Source organism: Cynoglossus semilaevis, chromosome 10, assembly GCF_000523025.1.
Source record: "Cynoglossus semilaevis isolate Cse_v1.0 chromosome 10, Cse_v1.0, whole genome shotgun sequence".
Classification (NCBI taxonomy): Eukaryota; Metazoa; Chordata; class Actinopteri; order Pleuronectiformes; family Cynoglossidae; genus Cynoglossus; species Cynoglossus semilaevis.
In genome coordinates this window covers 17796677-17809765 of record NC_024316.1, presented here as the reverse complement: position 1 = coordinate 17809765, position 13089 = coordinate 17796677, and the positions used below count along the sequence as shown (strand labels likewise).

Below are 13089 nucleotides of genomic sequence, written 5' to 3'. Positions count from 1 at the left end.
TCGTTTCACGTCTCTCAAATTGCCCTCAGGAGACGCATTAAGTGGATATTGACCATTTTCAAATAAAATTAGTCAATAATGTTAGCAGATCATTTACAGCTTGATGGCAGCAGTGGATAAAGGCTCTACTGTATTATTCATAATAATAGTCATGTCAGTTATTTATTATCATTTAAAAAGAATTCCATGGAGAAACTTGTTCCACTTTATCTCATTATAGAAACAGCAAATATCCATGTGAAGAAAGGCCGTCTGAACACAAAGATGCTGCTCTTATGTGACTTGTTTTTTTCTTCTCTGCTGTGTCTCTTCTGTACAAACAACTATCAGCTGATCACAGACAGACTTTGTGTGTTTTTTTTTTTCCATGTTTTCTTGGCTGCTCCCTTCAGGGGTCACCACAGCGGATCATCTTCCTCCATCTCACTCTATCTCCAGCCTCGTCTACTGTTACACCAACCATTTCCATGTCCTCCTTCACTACATTCATAAATCTTCTCTGGAGTTCTCCTTCTCCTGCCGCCTCTCCAGCGACCTTTGTCCAACACATCAAATATCTATATCTATATCTATATTTATAGATCTATCTTCAACTCACACCCAGTTCAGACGTCTGTCTATTCACACTACCTCATCATCTCATCGCCTTCAGGGACACCAAGTGGGACAACTTCTCCCACTGCATATCGATCTGGTTCCAGAACGACTGCTTCTACTGTAACATCCAGCTCGTAGCTTTTACACGTGTACAAACGACACAATTCAACAACACGACTTTAGCTTGCAGCCTTAAACCCATATTTGTGTCTTCGCCCTTTATTACTAAAAATATTTTTTAAAAACTGCTCATCCAATACTATGTAGCCTTAAACCCATATTTGTGTCTTTGCCCTTTATTACTTTTTTTTTTAAATATTTTTTAAAAACTGCTCGTCCAAGATGATCCTTCCTTCTCTTTTTCTTATTAAATACACTAGTGGTCAAGTTTTTACACTGCATAAATACTGTGTTTGTCTCTGCAAGTAAAGTGTGACCAACATTTTAATATATTAGCCAAGGGCTTCCCTGTTTAGCTAAGACCAGTATAGAAGTATAGAACTATTTTCTAGGGATACATAATACCAATACCAGTATTGGTATCGGTATAAAAATACTGGTACTCCAATCGGTTTGTAAAAAACTATTAAATCCCCCTTCATACCCTAAGAGGAAACCCAAGTACTGCTACGGTGACCTGTACCATATTTTGAGAACCACTGATCCACGTCATCGTATCTGTCAGCTCCAGTACTACTTCTAGTACTACTCTGACTTTGACTTTTTTTCTTTTCTCTCAGCGCCTTCTAACAAACCTTGTTGGTTTCCAGCAGTAGGAGCGGTTGTTGTTTACCTGTGCTGTGGCCAAATCTGTCATTGGGTTGAATCACGTTTGTTTTGGCACTTGTTACAAACCGGCACCAGGAGGACACTCCCTCCCAGTGACGAAGATCACTCGATCACACACACACAAATATTTTTTGGACGTTGTAGGGACACCAAATACTTCTAAACCCACGGCACAATTATCATACAGCAGTGTAGTTAATTACAGAGAATTCAATTAATTTCATTACGTTTCTAACTAGTAGACAGACCCAGGGTTGTGATAGAGAAGAACTCCTAATGTCACCCACTTCTTACAAATGCAACATAATTAGATAGTAAATTGGTAAATTAAAAATGCAACACGGAAACATAATGAAAGCTGATCCTTAGCAAGTGGTGTTAAAAGGCTTTTTTTTTTTTTTCATGAAAATATAGCAACACTTAACGACGGCCCACAGAGTTGTGAGTCCATCCGTGGCTGCACCGCTTTAACGTCCATTATTCCAGTGCAGATAAAAGGAGAGCTGCACAATCTCTGGGTCATTATACACGTCCCTTTGTTCTGACACTCACCTTAATAGAACCAGTGAGGTCTTTCAAGTTTCTGTGGCGCTCGCTGTGTTTGTCATGTTGTGTGTGTGAGGCCACCAGTCGTCTCCAGGCCTCTTTTCAGCGTCTCATTTTAAAACCCTTCCACACACGCACAGTCTCCACGTCTGTCTCCGTGGCACCAACATGGCCGTTCATGTTTGAGGGTCTGATGAGGCTGTTTTTGACCCCCCCCCTTTTCCACACCATGGTGTCTGTGACATTTTTACTGTGTGTGTGTGCGTGTGTTTACTCTCACATCTGATTATGTCTGGTCTATAATCAATCCTCTCGCCTCTCTGACTCCTCTCTCTCTTCCTCCCTCCCTCTCTCTCTCTCAGTTGGTCTTGGCAGAGAGTGCCCATTCTGATGGAGGGTCTCAGTGCACGGAGAGCCATCCAGAACTGCCCCCTCCTCTGGAGAGAACAGGAGGCATCGGAGATTCCCGCCCCCCCTCTTTTCAGTGAGTAGGCTAATTAACACTTGTCATATTTGCACGTTTTCACACATGTACGTTGGTGTAACCAGGCACCGAGCACACAATCTGCTCACTGGGTTCACCCTCCATACCTCGAGGTTCGTTGATCATAGCTCATCATCATCATCGTCGTCATCTGGTGAGGTGTAGGTGGATGGACTGGAGTGTGAATAGTAGTGTTAGGATTTTATTTTTTTTTTTCAAGCAGCAGCAGCAGGTCAATGTCACCCCTCCCCCGCCCCCTGCTGGTCCCTCACCTCTGCTTTTTTTTCCTCCCATCTATTTCTGTTACCTCTTTCATTTCATGAGGTATTTATGTTTGCTCCAATACACACACAGACACAGCGACACAGGTTACGTCACACTGTTATGCTTCCTACAGATGACTCGGCCTCAATTCAAGTAAAATGGTGGCAAATATTTATATATACATATATATTTTTTTATTGTACAGAGCAGAAACCCTCTGAATAGCATGAAGGTGTATAAAGTGTTTCCCCTCAACCATCTATACGTCCCCTCTTCTTCTCTTCACACCCACTCCCACCATGAAAAAGTGGCGCTGGAGCTTGGCATGGGTCCACTCATCTATGTTAACATGGTTCGTTCGCTGCCAGTTCTGAAGATATCTTTAAATAGCCGTCGCAGCATAAACATCTTCAGGCGAATCTCCACAATCATGGAGGTTCATTGTACTCAGTCACTCAGAGCGTTCATCCATACCGGGTTAATGAAGACTTAAGTGGTCGGAACAGACAATAGTGCCCGGAAGCTCAGGACGGAGGATTTTCATGACGGCCTAATTACAGTCACCTGAGCCAGGACTTTCTTCTCTTTAACTCTGTCACTTTAGGAGAATATCACTCTACCAGCTGAGGAGAAGTCACCTTCTAAATATAACTGTGAGTGCTGGAGGGGGGACGGTGGGGGGAGAGGGGGTGCAAGGGTTGTTGCCATTGCATCACCAGAGGAATATGGCTGAGGCTCTATATTGAGAACAAGCTCTCTGTCATGTCCCCGGGTGTCTCTTTATCCAGGGTTTGACATCCCAGCTCACTTTTGCCCTCTATGGGCTGCACCCTGCTGCCTGGCTGTCAGCTGCCCTGATGATTTTATTTTGTTCACAGCCAGCTTTTCCTGGGAATGCTGCCACCTTGTGGCGTGAAACGAAATTCTACCATTCCTCATTTCCAGCCCCCTCCCTGACTCTCTCCCTCTCTGTTGAGGTTTTTCTCTTTTCTCAGAAACAGAGTGGATTTCCTTCAGCAAACAGCCTCTGTTTTTTTCTCAGAAATGAATCCAGTCGCTCATGTTTTTTATTGTTATTTTCAAGATACTTTGAATATGTTTATACCTCCTCATTGTCTCCTGTGCTTTAGTCATGTATGTCTTGTGCTTGTCGGCGTGAGTGGCTCTATTCGACGAGCACACAGAGAAGGTGTTTGGGGCCGAGAATGGACCCAACTGATGTGCTTCTGCCTGGTAATCCGGATTAACGTACATAAAAAACACCCATCTCCATTTCCCTAGAGGGGGCAGCGTTGGGGAGTGAGGCGGTTAATATAGGGAATGAAAGAAAAGGGCGGGGGTGGGGGGGGTGGTATTTGTTCACAGCTGCCGCCCAGTGCCGTGGATAATCTCTCCACTGGATTAGCAGCCCGGCTGGTCATTGACCAGCGACGGCCTCATTGTCACACATTGTCACCTTTGCGTACGTCGTCAAGCCACTGCCGCCGCCGCCATGTCAACGGCAGCACAAAAGCACCTGAACTCTGCAGCTCCACATCATTAGAGTAGATGTCGTGAGAAAGCCGGCTCCAGGTGTACTCAGTATGTTCATGTTGTTGAAGCATGTGAGCGAGTCTTAATGAGCACTGAGGGAACAAAGCCGACACGACAGCGCCTCCGCTGAAGTGTTTTTAATCAGGACTGTTTGTGACTTACTTTGATCAGTGTCCGATATCTGTCAATACGTGTGGTCAATTCTATCGGCTGACAGTTTGATTGGAGCCAATAGATGGACCGGCGGATGCAGCGGGGTGTCTGCTCGTAGCTTTCATCCGTGCACCGAGCAGACAGCCTCCTGTCTCGTCACACTTCTAATGTGAGTCAGTAGCATAAAAGTTGCAACATGATGTCAACAAGAGACGTCTTTCAAGAGAAGGCAAAACATCTTCTAACCTCAGAGCGACAAATATTACAGTTTGTCATCGCAAAGAAGCTGCACCGAGTGAGTGTGAAGTGGCAGAGTTAGCAATGTGGCTAAAAACAGAAAGAGAAAAGTAGCTTTTGAAAAGTACAAGAAGAGAGAGGGTCCTAAACCAGGGAGTCTCAAAGTGTGGAGCGTGTACCCCTGGAGAAATGGGCATTGTATTGTATTGGTATCGAATATCAAGACCCGATATTTATTGGTTATCAGTATTGATTTAAAAAGGAAAGTCCATATCCTTCATCCATAATAGTATCAGTGATGTGTTCAGTAACAATACGTCGTCATGTTTGTGTTTTTTTTTTGTTTTTTTTTTCCCACTTTCCCTTTTCTTTTTAACAAAATGATCACGATGCTGCTCATAATCAGCACCATGTGGGCCCAGGTGGCCATGAATGCTAGCGGACTTATTAATGCAGCTGTGAAGTACATGTTGCACACATGCCTAAGTGTGTGTGACAGGCTGACAGCGTGGAGTGGAGTTCTCAGCAGCTTCATGTTTCCCAGGTGCCTGGAAGCTACGGAGGTCTCTTTAACCCCGGTGCCTGAGGGCACAGCGTCTCCAGCCCCCTGTCAGAATAATCTGCCCCGCAGCCCCTCACAGGGCCCCCCAGACTCCCCCCTCACCACAAGTACATACACCACACCTGATCTAGGACGTCTCTTTTTTTCTTTTTGAGGGCTGTCATTCTCCCGTCTGCCTCTGCCCCAATCACGTTCCAGGCACCATCTGTGCTTTCAATAGGTCTCATTAATGCAAGCTTTGTCCGATGTGGCCGTCTCTCAGGGTATCTGGTCATTAATGACACTCGGTGAAAAACACATGACATACCACGGAACAATGAAACTGCTGTTTTGGCTCGAGGGATTGAATATAAAGCAGCCATAATATGTGTTTGATATTCCCCTAAGGACGAGTGGCATATTCTAACTGACAGAAGTATGTTGTGACTGATGGTCATGCACGGCAGCATAACTCAATCCACACTGTGTTCTGTGACGGAGACAGAAACCCTGTGTTTTTTTTATCATTATAAAAATGACAGCTGTTTTCCAAATCCTGTTTTTTATTTTTAAATCTTTTTTTTTAATTTTCATTCGCAGTGCCAATGCAGTGAGCAGTCGAGACGGCCTGGACACAGAGACGGGGACAGAGTCTCTCCTCAGCCACCGTCGCGAGAGAGAGCGTGAGCGTGCACGAAGGAGAGCGCGGGAAACTGAGCGTGAGTGTCGAATACATACGAATCATTGAAAGGCAAAAAAGTGATGTCAGCGTTTTATAGAGGCTGATGTTATTTGCTTTTCCGCTCATCTGACTCAAGTTGTTAACCATTTTACACTGACACGTGTCAAAGTCTGGTGTTGTCATGAGAGCAACATGCATTTTGGGAAATGTAGTTTATGGTTAACTTTTGTACATGTGGGTTTGGTTGAAACTGGTATTAGGGAACTTAGAGTGGTGAATTACTTGTTACACATATAGTACACAAACTTGGTTAAACTTGTAATGGTAAAATTAATACAGTCTCTTGTAGGCCACATATTTGGGGTCTATAGTGAGCAGTCTACTCTTTATTTTCTGTTTGGTTAAAATTCAGAAAAAATATACTTTTTTCGTACACCAGCTTTACATCACAGTAACTTTCCTGAAAAAGTCTTAAAAAATAAAATTGTACTCAGAATAGAAGGAGTGCAAGGCAAATATCAAGCTACTGTATATGTTGGGGGTCTCAGTCTGGAAGGTGTAGTTCACGTGGGGTCGGGGGGTTGGTGGGTGGGCACAAAAGCAAGATACCTGTTTCCGTCTGTGTGTAGATATGATACAGTTTCATCAGGAGGTTGGTTCACGTGGGAGGATTGGCACGTAAGTGCGGGGGGAAAAAACCCGAGATGTGCACCTGCAAAAGACATTGTTCAGTCTGAAATGTGTGTCTGTGTTGGAGTGGTGTGTGTGTGTGTGTGTGTGTATGTGGGGATGTTTCCTCATCTGATGGATGAGTTTAACCTGGATACCCATTTATTTCCTATGGTGGTCACTCTAGATCACCACAGGTGTAACATGGTAAAAAACAATATTTGTGATTGTTTTAAGTTGTGAATCGCTCAGATTTGACCTGAACACGACAGGAAGGTCAACTGCAGAGAACAAACGTTCTGCGAGAACAACGCTTTGTGTTTTAACACTGATGTTCGTCATCATACTTTCTTCGTCTTCTGCCTCAGCTCAGGTCATGTTGATGGTCACCTCATGAGAACCCCAGCTGCACATCTGCTGCTGCTGTTGTTGTTGCTGCTGTGTGGGCGATGGCCTTGAATCTAATGAACTCCGTGTCTGTCTGTCAACCTCATCTGTGTTTGCAGAGCAGAACACAAAACAGACCCCGCTAACGACACAGATAACAGAGAAATTGTGGATAAATCAGGAGGCTCCTGATGCCCTGTTCACTCTCATGTGTTTGGTCTTCTGCTGGTGTGGGCCACATGTCAGAAGTACAAGTTGGGTTTAAAAAAAAAAAATCAGTTTCACCTATCAGTTTCAGCCAGCAGTTTCTGCCACATGTGAAGTTGGATCTCGCAGCTCTGCCTCCTCTCTTCACTCCCTGCAGCATCAGCAGCGGCCGCGGCAGGAATTTCCCCCTGTCACCTTATACGCACGCTCGGAGTGATTCTGTCTGGGTGTGGAAACTATCTGCTTCACACTGATCTGTCTAAGTGCTCGTAAACTATTTCAATTTCTCTCAGCGCCGCGGCGATTGACTGTAGAATGGATGAATAATGGAGCAGTTGGAAGATTTAAGGAGGTTGAACAGGTGTTGGACCCCGGGGTGGGAGGGTCCTACACCTGTGTCATAAGACACCGGAGGTTTGCAGGTCACAGGATGTTGTACGTGTTTTAAGACAGGACATATATTTTCACTTGATGAAGCTGTAGTGAATGAACCAGGGTCAAAGAGTCTGAGAAATCTGAAAGAAAAACCTCTCCTCCGTTTAAGTCGGAACATTTCTGCAGCTGTGGTTCCTTCGTAAAATTGTAGAATTCTGAAGGATTTCTGACACCAGATCTCAACCCGCTTTTTTGCACCATCCAAGGCAGTGTTTTCCAACCTTGGGGTCGCCAACCCACATGTGGTCACATGAAATTCATACAGATCACCTGAAATATCTAGTAATAATTGAGTGAAATAATTGATGATGAAAAATTATGATGATTAAATATGAAAAACAGACCAAAAAATTCAACATAAAAAATATGTGAGCTGGTGCAGATTGACTGAGGGCTGCAGTCATGTCTCTGGGGTCTCCAAAAATGTATGATGTCAAAATGGGTTCACAGGCCAAAAAAAAGGCTGTGAACCACTGAGCTAAGGACTGAAGTCCAGTTCGGACGTTTGGTTAAAATCTGTTGCAAATTTTCTGTCATTTTGACTGGTATTTTCAACCACTGAGAATATACACAATGCTGCAAAGTTCTGCTGGGACTTTAACTCTGACATCAAAATCTTTAAGCTGAAGCTCTGTGCTAGTGTTAGTGTACCGTTTAAATCACCAGAGCTCAAATGTTTTTCTGTTCTACTGTGAGATCGTCTGCTTTTCACAAAACGCTGGTGTTTTCACCTGAGGCGGAGATGACAGACGACATCACGTCTTCTAAAATCCCCTAAAATCTCCCTCAGTTATGAAGAATGCCATCAACTGATTGGTCAGACACAAATTACATGTCATTCTATAGCTGCGTTCCATGAGAGGGAGGGTTGAGGCTGTAGTTTCTCCTCAATCTGAGCGCAGTATCTCTGTGCTACGGACGAGGACGCGCTGGTGTCTTATGGTGAGAGCTTTTTATTTTTTTTGTTAAATGCAGATCTTCTTAGATTATTTGATAAGACTTCGAATATTGTTGCTTGTTCTTAGCTTTTTTAGTTATTGCAGGGTTTTTTTTTAAGTCACCAGATTGAAACATTTTTCTTTAAATTGTGGTTTTGATGTTTATCTGAATGATTTTTTTTATGGTAAAGGTCATGTTTGTCCACAGATTGATTGGGTGCCCTCATGTCTTTACTGCCTCTGTTGTAGATAATCTGTGAAGCCTTCCAGCAGGAACCAGTCGNNNTCACCACACGGTGCGGTCGGCACAGACGGAGAAACGCGCAGAGACACGGTTCTCACTTTGACTGGATGAACTGTTTGTGTCCAGTTTGCCGTTGTTTTGCCGTGGCCTCTGTTGTCACTGCAGCCTGAGAGGAAACGTGTTTGAGTGAAGTCATGTTTCTCTGCTGATTGACTGATTACATGCAGCAGCTCAGCTTTCACTGAATCACCTTCAGGGTGGAGTTAGACATGGGAACAACCACATTGCTGGAATGTTTCGCTGGCTCGCGGCGGCAGCGCTGGCCGCCTCGCCCTCTCCGCCTTATGAGGTCTTTCCAGCCAATCCGCTGCTACCCTGAGACGTCGCCGCCTCAGTGGCAGTGTATGTACAGTATAGAGATGGACTGTGTTTTTTTTTTCTTTTTACACTGCTGGGATTTACAGATTAACATCTGTTTTCATCAGAGGCAGCGTCTCCTCTTCTTATTTAGGCCTGATCCCGTGACCTCCTGTCTCACCCGTTGTCTTGTCTCTCCTCAGTCCCCCGCATCAACGGTCACTCTAAATCAGAGCGAACTGCGAGGGATTCGGCCATGGGTTACGACAGCGCCTCGGTGATGAGCAGCGAACTGGAGTCCAGCTCTTTTGTGGACAGTGAAGAAGATGAAGATGCGAGCAGGTGACACGGCAGTTATTTCAGTTTTTACGGTAAAAATGCAGTGTCCCGCCATGAGGATGATCAGCCAATCCAATTAAAAACAGGACTTTAAAAACAAAATTGAAAATCACACATTTCCTTCTTCCAAAAGTCCATTCTAAGCCTGTGGGTATGTAGTCTATAGCGCCACCAGGAGTCATAGCTCAAATATAGCAGTGATCAAAAGAAAACAATAAAAAAACAAAAAACAATGATCTTCATTTGAAATCATTTGTTTGTAAAACAGGGCGACATTTATAATATTTAATGGAAAAAACCAAAATCATTATTCATCACCACGTCGCGGTCTCCGTCTCCTCTCCGTCTCTGTCTCCACTCTGTCATTACTCTGTCCTTCTGGTAACGTTTCAGGCTCAGCAGCTCCACAGAACAAAGCTCCTCTTCTCACCTGATGCGGCGACACAAGCGCAGACGACGCCGGCACAAAGTGGCCAAGATAGATCGCGTAAGACCGACACAGATACGCCGCTGCCTCGGCTTAATGGCAAATTGACCGTGTGTGTGTGTGTGTGTGTATAATATATTTCACTCTCCTGCTTTTCCAGTCGTCGTCCTTCAGCAGCATCACCGACTCCACCATGAGCCTCAACATCATCACCGTCACACTCAACATGGGTAAGTTGAAGACTGTTTTCCAGCCTGCTGTACATGAGACTGTTGTGATGTTTGTCACGTTGATGTTTGTTCTCCCTGACAGAGAAGTACAACTTTTTGGGAATCAGTATTGTTGGTCAGAGCAACGACCGGGGAGACGGCGGCATCTACATCGGCTCCATCATGAAGGGAGGAGCAGTGGCTGCAGACGGCAGGATAGAACCTGGAGACATGCTGCTGCAGGTGCTCCAACATGTGGAACACACTCATATATGAATAACAACAATAACACATTTTATTCTTATTAAATCTATTTCCTTGAAGTTAATGCAACGGGAGCTGGAAAACTTTTTTTTTCATTTATTCTGGAATAATCAAATGCAAAATTAAACGATGAATTTCATCACTTGAATAACTGTCATAGATATTAATATGTTTATATGTGAGTTGAAGTAAGGTGTGGAATTTAATTTTAGGTCGGCTACGAATTGCGTTCTCTCTCCAACAGGTGAACGACGTAAACTTTGAGAACATGAGCAACGACGATGCCGTGAGGATTCTCAGAGAGATCGTTTCCAAAACTGGGTAAGAACTTCACGCTTCACTCTCAGCTATCAATCAGGTGAAGACTGAAGTGTGTTGTCTGTGTAATGAGGATTCTTTTAAAAATTAATTAAACACCCAGCCCTTTGTGTCAACACAGCTTTGAAAAATACAGTGATGAGTCAGAAAAGATTCTATTGTCTGATTTTAATTATAAAAACCAGTTCAGACTGGTGTCGTCTCCAACGGCTGCAATTCAGAGCAACCTTAAAATTTTTAACCAAACTTAAATAAGAAAATGATTGAGGTGTTGAAACGGGTTTTGATCTGGCTCTGTTGGGGTTTTTTTTTTCTTTTTCCAAAACTTAAACATTTGAACGAAACTAGATTTTGTTTCAAGACAATGAATGACTTGGTGTCAACGACATCCTCCAGAATTCCACAAATTCTCTGATGGAGACACCACTGAAGAAGAGTTAAGATGTGTGGAGAATTAGCCTTTGAGAGAAATTAATAAGTTACAATTTTTTCTTTGAATATGTCTCAGAACTTTTTGGCTCACCCTGATACTGTACATCTCTACAGTTGATCATTAGTCAAGAGAATCGCGACAGTTCTACCAGCCACCATCAAGATGGTGAAGACTTAAATCCTCCAACTGTAACACTAAATTTTTGAGTTTTACTTTTGAATATTTTTTTGACATTTTTCCTTATAAATAATTCCATCATTTGGATTAGTCACAAATAAAAACACAAACATCTACCTGCTCTAATAGACTTAAATATACATCAAAATATTTTTGTCATCTCTGAATAATATCAACTAATCACGATTAATTGGGAATAGTTACGATCAGGAATATTTACAATTATTCTGATTATCTTTTCTTTCTTCAGTCCCATTAGTCTAACTGTTGCCAAATGTTGGGACCCGTCTCCACGGAGCTACTTCACCATCCCTCGTGGTAAGACAAACACTGGTGAGGTTCCACCGTCACGTGGACAGATATGAACTGTAGTTCACATTAGTTTTATTACATGGAGAGCTGTGTAACTGATGCCACGCCTCGAGGGTTGAACTGTCACATGGTTGAACTGTTTTATTGTGCAGCTGAACCGGTCAGACCCATTGACCCCGCCGCCTGGATCTCACACACCACTGCCCTCACGGGACCCTACCCACACTATGGTATTCACAGCCGTCTTCTGACTTTACCACAAATAAAGCAGAAAATTAGCACTATGAAATTCTACTCCATGTTCTGTTTGATTTTTTTTCTCTCAGAGTTTGATGACTTGCCCCTGTCTGTGAGCAAAACAGACATGGCGACCATCGTGAAGGTGATGCAGTTGCCTGATTCTGGGCTGGAGATCCGAGACAGAATGTGGTTGAAGATCACCATCTCCAACGCCGTCATTGGTAAAGAAATTTTTTTTTTTTTTTTTATTTTTTTTTTTTTTTTTTGCATTCGTTTAGGGTTTTGAGACTTGCCCTTGTCTGTGAGCAAAACCGACATGGCGACCATCGTGAAGGTGATGCAGTTGCCTGATTCTGGGCTGGAGATCCGAGACAGAATGTGGTTGAAGATCACCAACTCCAACGCCGTCATTGGTAAAGAAATTTTTTTTTTTTTTTTGCATTCGTTTAGGGTTTTGAGACTTGCCCTTGTCTGTGAGCAAAACCGACATGGCGACCATCGTGAAGGTGATGCAGTTGCCTGATTCTGGGCTGGAGATCCGAGACAGAATTTGGTTGAAGATTACCATCCCCAACGCCGTTATTGGTAAAGAAATTTTTTTTTTTTTTAAATTTTTTTTTTTTTTTAGAATTTTTTTTTTTTTTTTTAGAATTTTTTTTTTTTTTTTGCATTCGTTTAGGGTTTTGAGACTTGCCCTTGTCTGTGAGCAAAACCGACATGGCGACCATCGTGAAGGTGATGCAGTTGCCTGATTCTGGGCTGGAGATCCGAGACAGAATTTGGTTGAAGATTACCATCCCCAACGCCGTTATTGGTAAAGAAATTTTTTATTTTTTTTTTTTTTTTTTGCATTCGTTTAGGGTTTTGAGACTTGCCCTTGTCTGTGAGCAAAACCGACATGGCGACCATCGTGAAGGTGATGCAGTTGCCTGATTCTGGGCTGGAGATCCGAGACAGAATTTGGTTGAAGATTACCATCCCCAACGCCGTTATTGGTAAAGAAATTTTTTATTTTTTTTTTTTTTTTTTTTAATTTTTTTTTTTTTTTAATTTTTTTTTTTTTTTTTTAAATTTTTTTTTTTTTTTTATTTTTTTTTTTTTTTTATTTTTTTTTTTTTTTTATTTTTTTTTTTTTTTTTTATTTTTTTTTTTTTTTTTAATTTTTTTTTTTTTTTTAGGAAAAAATGTTTTAGAAAAAAAATTTTTTTTTGAAAAAAAAAAATTATTTCAAAAAATTTTTGAAAAAATTTTTTTCAAAAAAAAATTTTTTCTAAAAAAAAAATTTTTTCAAAAATTTTTTGAAATAA

General features: G+C 42.4%; 1 protein-coding gene across 4 annotated transcripts in view; it reads left to right on the top strand.

Moving 5' to 3' along the window:
- The window catches only part of LOC103385359 (segment polarity protein dishevelled homolog DVL-1), a 26363-nt gene that overhangs the window by 7699 nt on the left and 5575 nt on the right, over positions 1-13089 (top strand). For 2 of the 4 annotated variants that reach the window (XM_008319221.3, XM_008319224.3), the window contains exons 3-11: positions 2295-2416; positions 5745-5863; positions 9267-9405; positions 9796-9889; positions 9990-10059; positions 10142-10281; positions 10547-10623; positions 11481-11548; positions 11695-12003. In XM_008319221.3, coding sequence (XP_008317443.1) covers positions 2295-2416; positions 5745-5863; positions 9267-9405; positions 9796-9889; positions 9990-10059; positions 10142-10281; positions 10547-10623; positions 11481-11548; positions 11695-12003 — 1138 coding nt within the window. Of the gene's footprint in view, positions 1-2294; positions 2417-5744; positions 5864-9266; positions 9406-9795; positions 9890-9989; positions 10060-10141; positions 10282-10546; positions 10624-11480; positions 11564-11694; positions 12004-13089 lie in introns of all 4 variants that reach the window. The other 2 variants (XM_008319222.3, XM_008319223.3) reach the window with 2 other exon arrangements.